Source organism: Ostrea edulis, chromosome 6, assembly GCF_947568905.1.
Source record: "Ostrea edulis chromosome 6, xbOstEdul1.1, whole genome shotgun sequence".
NCBI lineage: Eukaryota > Metazoa > Mollusca > Bivalvia > Ostreida > Ostreidae > Ostrea > Ostrea edulis.
The window spans coordinates 89,312,470-89,326,709 of NC_079169.1; the positions used below are offsets into that span (position 1 = coordinate 89,312,470).

At 37.2% G+C, this 14,240-nt stretch overlaps 1 protein-coding gene and 1 pseudogene across 1 annotated transcript; one reads left to right on the top strand and one right to left on the bottom strand.

Annotated features, from left to right (window-relative positions):
• Positions 1–495: 495 nt before the first annotated feature.
• LOC125647435 (uncharacterized) lies at positions 496–3,408 on the bottom strand. Its single transcript, XM_056142039.1, has 3 exons — positions 3,345–3,408; positions 2,604–2,762; positions 496–1,091 (listed from the first exon to the last, which is right to left on the bottom strand). The coding sequence occupies exons 1-3, from the start codon at positions 3,406–3,408 to the stop codon at positions 496–498; spliced, it is 819 nt and encodes a 272-aa protein (XP_055998014.1).
• Positions 3,409–6,949: 3,541 nt separating this feature from the next.
• Positions 6,950–13,175, top strand: LOC125647434 (uncharacterized; annotated as a pseudogene).
• Positions 13,176–14,240: the final 1,065 nt, after the last annotated feature.

Below are 14,240 nucleotides of genomic sequence, written 5' to 3' on the forward strand. Positions count from 1 at the left end.
TCATTTCGAGCTCACAGGGATATATCGAATCGACATGTGAATGAAAGTTATTATTTTCAGACACAAAGTGCCCCGGTGTCAGTTGAATTTAATCATTATCACCATGACTTTGATGATCTTGCCCAAAATAAGTCATAACTAATAAGTAATTGTTTGGCGTGCTTGTCATGGCCACTTATTCACAATTCATTATCAAAACAACATATGCGCCGATCTTCAAATCGATATGGCAGCATATAACAAACAACACAAAGCATTAGAAATACCACCTTGACCCAAGGGACCTGGAAATAACAGTGCCCCATGGAGGTGACATTCTATGCAAAATTCTGCCAAATGAACCACAATACATCTTTTGTGGGTCATCCAACAACAAAACTAGGCGGTCGATTTTGCATACCCAACTTCAATATCCATTTAACACTCCACATACAACTATACACACATCATTGCAAACAAGTAACGTAAAAGTTCACCATGACAAAACTTATCTAGCTAATAAGAGGGATAAAATCTGTCGGTAGAAGACAAAAACAGCACTAGAACATTTCTTAATGAATTGATAAATAATTCGTTACCCACATCTGACAAGTGTACGCCATCTTTGCGGAAAAGGGATATACATGTATGCCTATTTGTAATATCAGGATATTTAATGGAGGCCCCACATGTATTCTTTACAACAAATTTAGCAAGAGCTGAATTAATTCTAGTTCTCCAATTTTCTCCATCTTTATTGGAAAGACACAGGGTCCAATTACTTCGTGGTAACATACGAGACCAAACAATAACCGTCTTTGGCATTAATTGTGAAATATCAACCACAGTAAACTTCATGAACATCTGTAAGCCCTTCAAAGTATGATATGGGTTGCCAATATCATTGCCACCACAATGTATTACAAGGATTGTTGGAGGGTTTTTATTTTTTAACTTCTTTTGGATGGTTGGATATAACTGAAACCAAACCATTCTCCTTATTCCATGCCAAATTATCCTATGAGATGTAAGTCCTAGGTTGTTATTTATTCTTTGTTGAGCATATTTCTGAGCCCAATAAATTAATGATGATCCAATGATCCAAATGCGATCTGAAACAATTTTGGAACAAGTAAATTCAATCAGACTTTTACACAATTGGTCTTATGTATGATTTATAGGCTGCGGAATTCCACCTGCCAATGGTTTTGATTTCATTTTCATTCATACCGTTTAATTAGAGGTGTGTGGCCCCACCAATTCTAAAAGAATGGGATTTAAAAACAGATGTGTTGATATTCAAAAATGATAGACATTTATTAAGCATTGTTGAAAACTGATATTTAGTCAAAGGTTTGGAGTTGAAATGAACGAAAAAAATCATTGGATAAATTTGTCAGTCGCATTGCAAGAAAGTTTTGCAGTAATGTAAACAAAATTAATGACTGGGCATGCTTTGGTACTCTTACTACTGAGTCCTTATGCATTTGATCAGACTTGGAACTTTTGATGAGGAGACTAACATGTTTTTCTAACAGTTGAACACAATCCGATTGAAGGTCCACCACTTCACTGCCTCTAAGCAAGGCAAAAATGCTAACAAAAAGGCACATTGAAATAATGTTGCCTCATATAAAGAATGTGCTACAAGTGGCAAGGTATTTATGATATGAAACAATAGCTCCAAGGTTAAAGGCCTTTTGATATCCCTAGACAGTGTCAGCCATTTGTAACCAGTTAGCAATTTTTTCATCAAAAAGGATTCCACGCAATTTGTCCACCCATGAACATTTATAATAAAGCTTAAACCGGACAAATAACACTTGACAGTCGAAAAGGCCCATTTCTTCTCCGACATGTATGCAACAAAATTGATGACATTGTCAATAGGAGGAGGCCATAATTGAGGGAAAGAATAATCTACCCTAAATTTAATAAAGGCTTGAATGTCTTGCTTATAAACTTTCCTTGTATTTTCTGAAACACTAGCATATACAAGGTCCTCTACAATTGTTGAATAATTTGCCAAAATTGCATAGAAATTGGACAGGGATAAGGCCGAGCCCCAGGAGCCAGCTGATGGAACCTCGAAAACTGAAAACGAGAAATAGCATCTGCCTTACCATTCTTAATACCTTCAATATGTTGACATTTGATCTGAACGTTATTCTGCAAGGTGTTGAGGACCAAAGCTCTTAAGAGAACCATTACTCTCTTATTTTTTTATGTTTTGTTGTTAATTATGCGAACTAGTGCTAAATTATCTACATGCAATAACAATTTGTTGGAAGCTAGTTTGTCTGCCCAAGTAACAATGCCCAATACTATTGGAACACGTTCCAGCAAAGTAATATTCTTTCTTATCTCCTGAGACCAACTTGCTGGCCAAGCCAACCCCCTCCATTCATAACCAAAAATAACCCCACACCCATAAGCTCCTGAACTATCTGTGTAAAATTCTAACGTATCACTACTTGACCAATCTGCAGATGGAAACCGAGTAAGGCCATTAAAATTTTCCAAAAATACAACCCACATTTGAAGGTCCAACTTAATACCATTAGATATTCTAATAAAATGAAAACCCTGTAAAGCCCCGTAAATTATCCTACAAACTGCCCTACCAGCAGGTAATACTTTTACAACAAGTGAACCAACAAATGATTCCAATTCTTTCTTTGTTACTTTTTTACTAACCAGAATGTACTTTATCTTAGCCGGCAATTCATCAACGTTTTCTGTTGGAACAAAAATTGTGCCTTGTACAGAATCTATTCCCAATCCTAAAAATGACAACCTTATACAAGGACCTTGTGTTTTATCTGATGCAATTGGAACTCCTAAAAATTTACTCAATTCTTGAAAATTATGCATCAACTCTGTACATTCACCAGAGTTAGCTGATCTAGCAAATAAGAAATCATTTAAGTAATGTACAATCCCATCCTTTTGCGACCTCTGTTCCAACTCCCAATGTAAAAAAGATGAACATTTTTCAAACAATGAACAAGATACTGAACATCCCATTGGTAAACACTTGTCAATATATTATGAATTGTTAAACTTAAAAACTAGCAGACAAAATTCTTGAGGACTTATTGGTAAAAGCCTAAATGCACTAGAAATGTCCATCTTTGCCATTAGAGCCCCTTTTCCTTTGGTTTGAATTATCTTAATTGCATCATCAAATGAAGCATAACTAACAAAACAAGCTTACTGGTCTATGTAATCATTAACACTATCACCATAGGGATGGGACAGATTGGTGATCACGCGTCACACACCTTGTTTTTTAGGTAATAAACCTATTGGATTACATCTTAAATTTGATATCGGTGGGGCTGAAAAAGGACCCAAAACCCTACCTAAGCCAACTTCCTTCTTAACCCTTTTCTCTAGTTCAATAAAATAATGAATTGCAGACTTCATGTTTCTATATTCAACTCTAATTCTAGGGCCCTGATAATTTAACAAGAACCCTTTCCGAAAACACTGTGCTAATATGTTGGCAACTTCCCTGTTAGGATGATTTATCAATAATTTGTGTCGATTGTTAATTTCAATTGGAGTCTGGCCTAATTGCCATAATTTATTGTGTAGGTAGCATTGCTCGCTGTGGGAATCTTGGGCGGAATTGCTGTGGTGCGGACCTATACTGAGGGGATTGTTTGACATTGTTATTCTGGACAGGCCTACAATTCAAAGAAGGATGTGATCCATTACATTTCACACAAAGATGCAAAAATTTACAATTGTGTTTTTCACATACACCCTGAAAATTGTAAGGGTAACATTTAAAATGTTATGGGGAACTCTGATTGTTTTGTACCATAGGTTGCATATAAAACAGCCACGATTCAGCATCAACAGAACCCCAACTGAGATTTGAATCAACAGATTTTTTCAGCCTAAATTGGACGTCATAATCCCTCCAACCAAAGGAATTGGGTGAATGCCCTGCACCATTTCTAATGGACTTTTGCGAGAAGGGCTGACTTTCACAGTAAATGGCTGACTTGGACATTTAAACCTGCGTATGGTATGAAAGCACGATATCGTTAAATATATGCATGTACATGTAATATCGAATTGTTGACAAATATAGCATAACGGACAGTCTACGAACGTAGTTTCGTGAGGGACGACGGCGGTTCCCGTCGTGAACGGCGGATGCCTTTTAATGAAGAGATGCCAAACATCAGAAAAGACCCATGCTAAGCTTCGGGACGAAGCTTCCCTGAAAGGGGGGGTGTAGCGGACAGTATGTAGGGAATTTATACTGCTTCGCAAGAGAGCTAACGTTTATAGTGATATGGTAGTGTTTCTCTAAGCAATGGTGAGCGTGTTTAGATCACTGCACGTTACAATATTATTATAGTACGCTGGTTAGGTTTCAAACCACCAGAACACCTTTCATGTATCTGATAATTATCAAAAATAAAAACACAAGACTATTAATTCAATTCATTTTTGCATGCATGCATAGGTGTAAAATCTTAAACTGGACATGTACTTTGATTCATGTTTAAACTTTACAAAAAGTCATCGCAACATGATAAATCGAATGCACATGTAAGTTTAATATGCACGAACTTTACGTTTTCTTTCATCATAAAAACGTATGAAGTCGTTATACAGCTCTGTTCAATCAAACACGCACGGGTACAACACATACACTGTAGCATGCTAAGTGTACCGACTATTCGGAATTACTTGTACATCAGCATTAATGCAGATCTGTAGCTCTCTAGGAAAATATTTGGTCATACCAGAGAGGTACAAATCCACTCCTTATAAGAATCTTCGATTTACGGCGCAGGTCGCTGTATTATTGCATCATAATATCAAAAAATTCCTAACATATTTTCCCAGTATATTCCTGTGCAAACATTTATTTAAGCCCCATGTAAACCGAAAACTCACAACTTCAAATGTTTTCGTTTATAAAGATAGCCATGTTAGGTAGCAGTCAATTTGAACCCCGTTGATTTTTATATTCATTCATTCTATCCAATATGAAGTACGTATTTGGAATTCATTTATAATAATTATAGGTTATATACTTTGTATAGGAAAGTTTTTTGGCGCGTAGACGGACCGAAGTTCCGACAAAAAAAAAAACGAGGTCGTCATATTTTCCCATACAAAGACTATAACCTTTTTATTACATGTAGATACTTTCATTTTCATTTAGAAACTAACAATGATTTTATTTTAAAAAATTTCTTTATTGGTTTAACTGAGTAAAAGATGAAAAACACGAACAATTTGAAAATCAACGACGTAGTAATTTGATTATGACATAATGTTTGCGGGCCGGAATGTTTCCGGGCATATATTGTGTGATATATGCCCGTAAACTTTTAAAGAAAAAAGAAGAGATGAAATTGAAAGTATGTAATAAACACAAATAGTGGATGTAAATATAGAAAAGTAATCGAAGTACGTTATGAAAGCCATCAGTCTGGTCCCCGTCCCCAATTAATCTTTTCAATACGGAAATATAAAAACAGAACTTAGCGGGGATGGAACTGGAATTATTTAATGCAAGGTGAAGATAACGAACAGTGATCAATCTCATAACTCCTACAAGCAATACAAAATAGATAGTTGGGCAAACACGAACCCCTGGACACACCAGAGGTGGGATCAGGTGCCTAGGAGGAGTAAGCATCCCCTGTTGACCGGTCACACCCGCCGTGAACCCCATATCCTGATCAGGTAAACGGAGTTATCCGTAGTCAAAATCAGTGTACCAAGAACGGCTTAACAATCGGTATGAAACACGTCAGACAGCATTTGACCCAATGCGAGGTTGTATTGACGAACTAGATCGTTATAACGACCAAAGAATTTGCGAACTGCTGACTTCAATCGAGACTGTTGAAATCCCTGTACCATCAACTTGTTTGTCAATAGCTTACCTCGATTCAAAAACTGACTATACCCAGAACAAGCTCTTGCATATCGAATCAGTTGAGATATATAAACACCATATGCAGGTGATAATGGAATATTGCTACATAAATGTGGGAAGTTGACGATGGAGAAGCTGAAATCATCCCGTTTGTCATACAGTTGAGTTGTCAGTTTGTCGTTAATGTCTACTTTCAATAAAATATCTAAGTATGAAGCAGAAGTGGACGACTCTGTGGTGTCCTTTATTTCCAGCTCACAAGGATATATCAAATCGACATATGAATGAAAGCTATCATTGTTAATGGACAAAACGTCATCGATATATCTAAAAGTCGAATTGAAGGTCACAGTGAGAGATTTTTTCGTCTCACATAGACGTTTTTTTAATAAATTCTACCTCATATGAATATAAAAACAGGTCAGCTAACAAAGGAACACAATTCGTGCCCATGGGAATTCCAACAGACTGTTGGAAGACCTGATCACCAAAGACCACGAAGATATTGTCAATGAGGAACTCTAGCATATTTTTTATTTCAACTTCAGAGTACTTGTGCGTGGAATCAGAGTGGTGTTTAACAAAGTAAGGTTTTGAATGACTGATCACTAGACATGAATATTTCCGTTTTCCGTTTTTGTTGAAGAAGCAACTGTCTATGATGTCAAAAAGTCTAGTCTTTAATTTATCGTGAGGAATGATCGTGTATAGTGTTGAAAAGTCATAGGTGTTAATGCTATTGATTTGGGGAAAATTCTGTGATTTCAACTTTACTAATCAAAAATATTTAACTATCAAGAGGTATATGGCATAGCTTTAAAGAAGATATCCTTGTATGCTATCGATAACATTAAGACATTATTCAAAAATGGTTTACACATAAACATTATATATACCAAGTTTGGCCCAGCCCTGGAGTCAGTACGTCAACCCCGGAGATCATGAAATTTACAATTTTGGTAGAAGCCTTCAAGGTCTACATGACTAGATCTGTGCATTTATTTTTTCTTACATATGTGAGGTTGTAGGGAAGAAGTTTTATCATTGGTTAATATGTGCTCCATCCTTCACGCCCCAGGTACAGGAGGAAATTTATACTTTATGTCCCAAACAATCAAATGGTAATTATCATTAAGAATGGTCGACTGTTCACGCACGGCACACGACGATGGATGCTGACCATTTGCAATTGGTCAGGTGACCTGAAATATTTATGGGGATATTAGGTCACATAGAATTTACTGTTCCAGAAACAGTAGAAGTATGGAAATGAACCGGAACAACTCGATACTCTTTGGAAAACTAACATTTCTGTTCACTTCATCGTTTCATCACTTACCCATGTATACAGATATATCACGAAAAGGTTTCCGTATTATATGCTCGTGTCAAAGTCAGCCGTTGACCGTAAAAGTCAGCCATTCTCGCAAAAGTCCAGTTGTGGCCATGTAACGAAACAAATTTATAGCTTGTGCAGAGTGCTTGGCACAATAAATCGAGGCAAAAATTAAAAAGGCATCAGTCCATTGTGAAATGGACCCACTTTTTTCATCCTTGTACTTAGGTTTAACCTGAATTAAGCCATCATGATAAACAACGTGATACTGAATATCTGAAACCGGTTCTTTGATTAATAATTTGTTTAGAGCAACATATTCGATATTCCAAATTTTGTCTTTCAATGTCTGAGAGACATGAGCCCCAAGCGTTGATACTACACTTTAGAAAGGTGTAGATATATCCATATCAACTTGAAAATTTATACTATGTAGTGCTAGCTGCTGGTACATGCAAGTGTGGCTCCAATGACTGCTGCATGGGTACAAACTGTACAGCAGGGGTTGGGGCATCTGTCATCTCATAAACAGACTGTAGGGGTACTGATTGGGCTAGTAATTCATGGCTGATTATATAACTTCTTCCTGAAGCTGAAGTAGCTGCCTCTGAATTAAGACTGGCGACTGACGTGGGAATGATAGAGTCAAAGGACGATGCGGAAGTCTGGGTGGTCACCGTGGTTACTACTACACCATGATCAAGGGGTGTCCTTGCCGGTGGTCGGGCATATGGGCTCTTCGCCTTAGATGCTCTGGTTTTATTGGTTCTCAACATGGCTCATAAAACAAAAGAAACTGCATCAACTTTTATTTGATTTTTTTTCACTGGCATTTCTTTCCATTATTTTTTTTACTTCGTTAATATCATTGGATTATTTTTGGAAAGCATTATATATTATTTTATTTTTACAACATGGCTAACCTACCAGGTTTACCTGATTTTATTCGAACTAAAATGAAATAATTCAAATTCACTGAAAATTTGAATAAAAAGACTAAATTATATATCAAAGAATTCAATTCGTTTATCCTATGTAACGTCCGATTAATTTCACAAGCTCCTTTTACCTTTATCCTCGTGATGCTTCAAATCAGTTTCTTAGTTAAATTTCTGGCACCTTGCAGCTTTCTTGTTTAGCAGGAAAGGGATGTTACACTTAAGCATTCTCAGTCGCATAAGTATAAAAATACTAGGGGTTATTGTTCTTGCTATAATAATAGTGAAATAATGTGCTCAAAATAACCTAGTTTAACCTGAGTAGATAAACTTTATTATTGTTAATAGACAAAATGTCGTCGATATATCTAACTGTCGAATTGCAGGCAACAGTAAAAGATTTTTTCGTCTCACGTAGACGTTTTTGAATAAATTCTGTTTGATATGAATATAAAAACAGGTCAGCTAGCAAAGGAGCACAATTCGTGCCCATGGGAATTCCAACAGACTGTTGGAAAACCTGATCACCAAAGACTACGAAGATGTTGTCAATGAGGAACTCTAGCATATCTTTATTTCTACTTCTGAGTACTTGTGCGTGTAATCGGAGTTGTGTTTAACAAATTATTTTTTGATGACTGGTCACTAGATATGAATATTTCCGTTTTTCATTTTTGTTGAAGAAGCAACTGTCTATGATGTCAAAAAGTCTAGTCTTTAATCTATTGTAAGGAATGGTCGTGTAAAGTGTTGAAAAGTCATAAGTTGTGCTTTTAACCCATTCGAACACTGTATCAAGTTCATTTTTTCATGTTTAGCCCATAGTCTGGCATAATTTTTGACAGAATTCATAATAGAGAGGAAGTTTGGTCGCCAAAAGAATGACCGATGTACTCTGTATTTAGGATCTTTTGAAATAAGATCATCTATTTTATGCATATAAAGTAGATGACTTTATTTTACGAGAAAAAGTTCTCTAATTTTTTGGTCGGGTTCGGCCTGCGGCGCAAGCACTATAAAAACCGGGAATTTTACGATCTGCCTCCTTTTCAACCACCCATCGGATACAGAGTAGGTGCATTACTTTGGGATGATCAATATAATTTTTTTATAAAATGCTTTTCTGTTATATATGACTTGTTTAATACAAAGGCAAAAGCATTAATAGTTATTAATGTTCCCTTACGTTGCGTACGTTCTCGTCTATCAGGGGATTTTTTCCTTCGATGGCATGGATTGGGAACTTGTACAAAAACAAAAACAAAAACCGCATGGCGTTCCCCATATTGGGACAGGAAGCAACAAGTTGAGAGATGTGCGATCATGATAATATGTCTTTAATGCATAAATGTTTCGGTTATCACTAGCAATTTTGATATATATATGTGTTTGTGTAAAAAAAAAAACAAAAAAAAAAACAAAAACAAAAAAACAAAAACAAAAAAAAACATCGCATTGTTAATATCGAGAGGTGGAGAATCAAATTTGGGGTGGAAGACCTATGATGAACAATTTAGACTTCGACGCAGTGTCGACCCCTCCATATCATGGTATAAAGTAGACTATGAGTTGTGGCTGATGTTTATGGCCTCGCCATCACTTCAACCACCAGGTAACCACACTAATCCTCCTCACTATAAATGCTACAATTTCAACTTTAAGGGGAATTGTGACCGACCAGGTTGTCACTACTTACACAAGTGCATAAGGTGTAGTGGGGCCCATCCCCAGTACTTGTGCCCGCTCGCTAGCAATGCTTCAAAGTCATCAAGTTGCCATCGGGGTCCATCACCAGGGCAGACCCAACCTCGGTTTGGGTCCCCTCCTTTTGCAAATTCAGCCCCAATACCTCAAAAATATTTGGGCCCTAGGAAATTCTCCCATTAACATAACCAAGTTGTCGTATTATCTGGAATACTATCCGGATCGGGAAGATGCAAATTACATAAAGAATGGCTTTTCTAATGGTTTTCGGTTACATTATACAGGCCCTAGAATACATGTATTTTCAAAAAATCTAAACTCTGCAATGGAAAACCAGGATGATTTGTTGGTTAAAATTTATAAAGAAATAAAATTAGGTCGAATATTGGGCCCTTTTACTAGTTTGCCTATTGCTAACCTCCACATCTCGCCAGTTGGCATTGTTCCAAAGTCTGATGGGGTGGCGTATGATCACTCACTTATCTTATCCCAATTATGGTGGTATCAATGATTTTATACCCCCTGAATTGTGTACAGTTCAATATGCCTATTTTGATAGCGTAGTTGATATGATTGCCACTTTGGGAAAGGGGGATCTTGTAGGGAAAATGGACATCAAAGGTGCTTTTCGTTTAATACCGGTATTCCCTGGAGATTTCGATTTGCTAGGTTTTTCAGTTGCAGGTTTATTCTATATAGACAAATGTCTTCCGATGGGTTGCTCTATAAGCTGCATAATCTGGGAAACATTCACATCTTTCCTACACTGGCTTACCCAGCACCAGTCTAATTTAACTGCATTAAATCATTATCTAGATGATTTTATTTTTGCCGGTAGGCCTGACAGTCAAAAATGTTTGATTCTCATGTCTACATTCAGCAGTTTAGCTGATGAGATAGGTGTACCAATAGCCAATGAAAAAACTGCGGGCCCCACAACAAGGCTTACATTTTTAGGTTTTGAAATAGACACTGTTGAAATGATTATTAGGATTCCACAGGCAAAATTAGACATCTTGAGGGATTTAGTGAATAGTTTTTTTGGATAGGAAAAAAGTCACGTTGCAGGAAATGCAATCATTAGTTGGTATGTTAAATTTTTGCTCCAAGGCAATACGGTCCAGTAGAGCTTTCATTCGGAGAATGTATAACGCCATTAGTGGATTAGTTAAACCACATCATCATATCAGATTGTCAGTAGCAATCAAAAGTGGCCTTAGGATGTGGCTCGTATTCTTGTTTCACTTCAATGGGGTAGCATATTTTCCAGATACAGTGTGGGAAGATTCTAATGTGCTGCAATTATTTACAGATAGTGCAGGGTCATGTCAGCTAGGTTGTGGGGGGCTATTTTAAGGGGGACTGGTTTTTTCTACAATGGCCACAACATTGGATAGGGACTTGACATCATGAGAGACATGACATTCCTTGAGCTTGTACCTGTAGTGTTAGCAATAGAGTTATGGGGAAATCAGTTGCAACACAAGAAGGTTCAGTTTCATGTTGATAATCTCTCTCTGGTCAGTGTAATTAATTGTCAATCATCTAGATCCAAAAGAGTAATGGAGTTAGTCAGGCATTTTGTGTTTAGACTCATGTTGTTTGGTGTTATATTTAAGGCTCAGCACATATCTAGTGTGGATAATAAGATTGCAGATTTTATATCTAGTAAACAGTGGTACCGTTTAAAGAAGCTGGCACCAGAGGCAAGCAGCATGCCAGAGCCTATCCCAGTAGAGTTAGTCAACATGATTTACAGATTCAGGTGAAAAAGTTGCTAGATGCATCAATCTCTAAGAATACCAAGGCATCATATGAAACAGGGCTAAAATCATTCTATAGTTTTCGTAAGGAATTTGGTTATGGTCAATTGTGGCCCCCTTCACTCCATGATATTGTACAGTTTATTGCTTATTTGTCTTGTAAAACTTGTTCATATGCCACTGCCAGAACCTACCTGTCAGCCATTAGTTTTCAATGCAAAATTCAAAATTTGGCAGATGTAACACAACATTTCTTAGTGGGTAAACTGCTGGAAGGTATGAAGAGTATGAGCAGGTCAACTGATGCTCGGTTGCCCATCACATTACAGCTCCTTACGAAAATTTTTCAAGTGTTGCCATCCATTTGCTTTGACAGTTACGAAGCTAAGTTGTTTAAAGCAGCATATTCGCTAGCCTATTTTGCTTTCCTTAGAGTTGGCGAGCTGTCATTGTCGGTTGGGAATGATGTCCAATCTATCTTACAAGTGACAAATGCCACTTTTGAAACTAATTATTCCAAAATGTTTGTGCACATTAGAAAATCTAAATCTGACCAACATGAGAGGGGTGTTTCTCTGGCTATAGAGATGTGGGTATGTTGTGCCCAGTTGCAAGTGTGATTGATTACTTGAGGATTAGACCTCGTATAGTAGGACCACTTTTAATTCATTTGGGTAAACATCCACTTACTAGACATCAGTTCTCCTCAGTACTAAACCGAGCTTTGGGGGTTCTGGGAGAAAAGGGGCATTTTAGCTATAGGGCCCATTCATTTAGGATAGGAGCAGCCACAGCTGCATTCGAGGCTGGCTGTTCACAAGAAGACATAATGCAAGCAGGGCGGTGGAGGTCTAGGGTATACAAAAAATACATTATATGTCCAATACGACACATGCTGGGGTTTAGCAAATAAATTCCACTCGTATATGATGTAGTCTTTACTAATTCTCTCTTAGAATTGTAGAATCTCCTGAAGTTAAAGTGTGGTGTGTAGGTTCATCCATAATCAAACATGCTATGAGGGAGTCACTAGACAGACCAGGGGGGACAAGTCTAGGACTGGACAGATTAAACATGAATATCTGGTGGCAGGGATATTCAGGTTTGAAGTTACTTAAGTTAAATAAAAAACTAAATTGGCTTAAACATTTTGAAGCACCAGACATCATGGTCATTCATTGTGGGGGAATGATTTTGGGTCTTTAGATCTTTACACGCTCCTCTCCAAAATCAGGTCACAATTACAGTTGACTAAGACTCATTTTCCACAGTCAACCCTTGTTTGGTCATAAATCCTCCCACGTTTAGAATGGAAACATTCTGTGGATAGTAAAGCCATGGAGAGATGCCGGATTAAGGTGAATAGTATTGCAGCTTCCACTGCGTTAAAGTTAGGTGGTTGTTACATCAAGTACCCAGACTTAATCCATAACATTTCTCAGTTTTTGATGCCTGATGGGGTCCATCTTAATGAGATGGGTAATCCCATATTCCTAAATACTCTACAAGGGGGGGGGGGCTTGAATTCTTCACTTTAAAACTAGGGCGGGTATATCCCGATGGTTTCAGTTAGAAAGGCGAATTGGTTGGTGGGGGTCGTCCAGTTGCTTGGGTGCTCCCCCATGTGTGGGATGACTCTGAACCATTGTAATTGGTTCACTGTCATGTGGCGTTTGCGCACACCAAAGCAACTGAGGCCTATAACCTGGGTATGATCTTGTGAAATTGTGACACTTGAACTGTGAACTCTGAATGTGAAACAAGTACGTATGCTTAATGTGGATTGACTGAGGCATACAACCTGGGTCTGATCTTTTGAATTTGTGACATTTGAACTGTGAACTCTGAATGTGAAACATTACATATGCTTGAGCTGTATTGACATTTATGTGCATATTCATGCAGTTGAGCTTTGTAGATAACATCCAATTTTACTTGGTATGCTTAAATAAATTTCCATAAATAAGTAACCATCCGCAGTTTACCCGGGGTGGTCATTTTTTATGCAGTCTATATATATGTGTGAACCTTTGTTGATTTGAATGATGTTGTATTTGATTTTGATAATGTTGTGTGGGTTTGCCCATGTGTTTTGTGTTGAATGGCATCCCACAAATTTAAAAACCACGGCCAATGTTCGCCAAAATAAATCTAAACAAGCGTTCTGCTTTATGTTGGTGTTTTCTCTGTATAAATAAGTGATTTGAGGTCCTCATTTTCAACTACATCAACATCACCAGTAATGACATGTCAAGCTGCACTATAGTTGAAAGAAAATGAAGAACAAGAACATGTAGGTGGTCTATATTTAGGCACTGCAAAGTTTGTTTATCATCAAAAAGTTTGGATGCAATAGTAGAAGTATGAGACACAGGGTGTAGACTTAAACTTGAAATTATTCATAAACTTCTACGTGAGAAGAGAAATTATCTTGCTGTGACCTTCAATTCGACGACGTTTAGATATATCGACGACGTTTTATCTCTTAACAATAATACTTTTCATTCATATGTCGATTCGATACTTCCCTGTAAACTCGAAATAAAAGAAACCACAAAGTCGTCCACTTCTGCTTATACTTGGATATTTTATTGAAAGTAGAT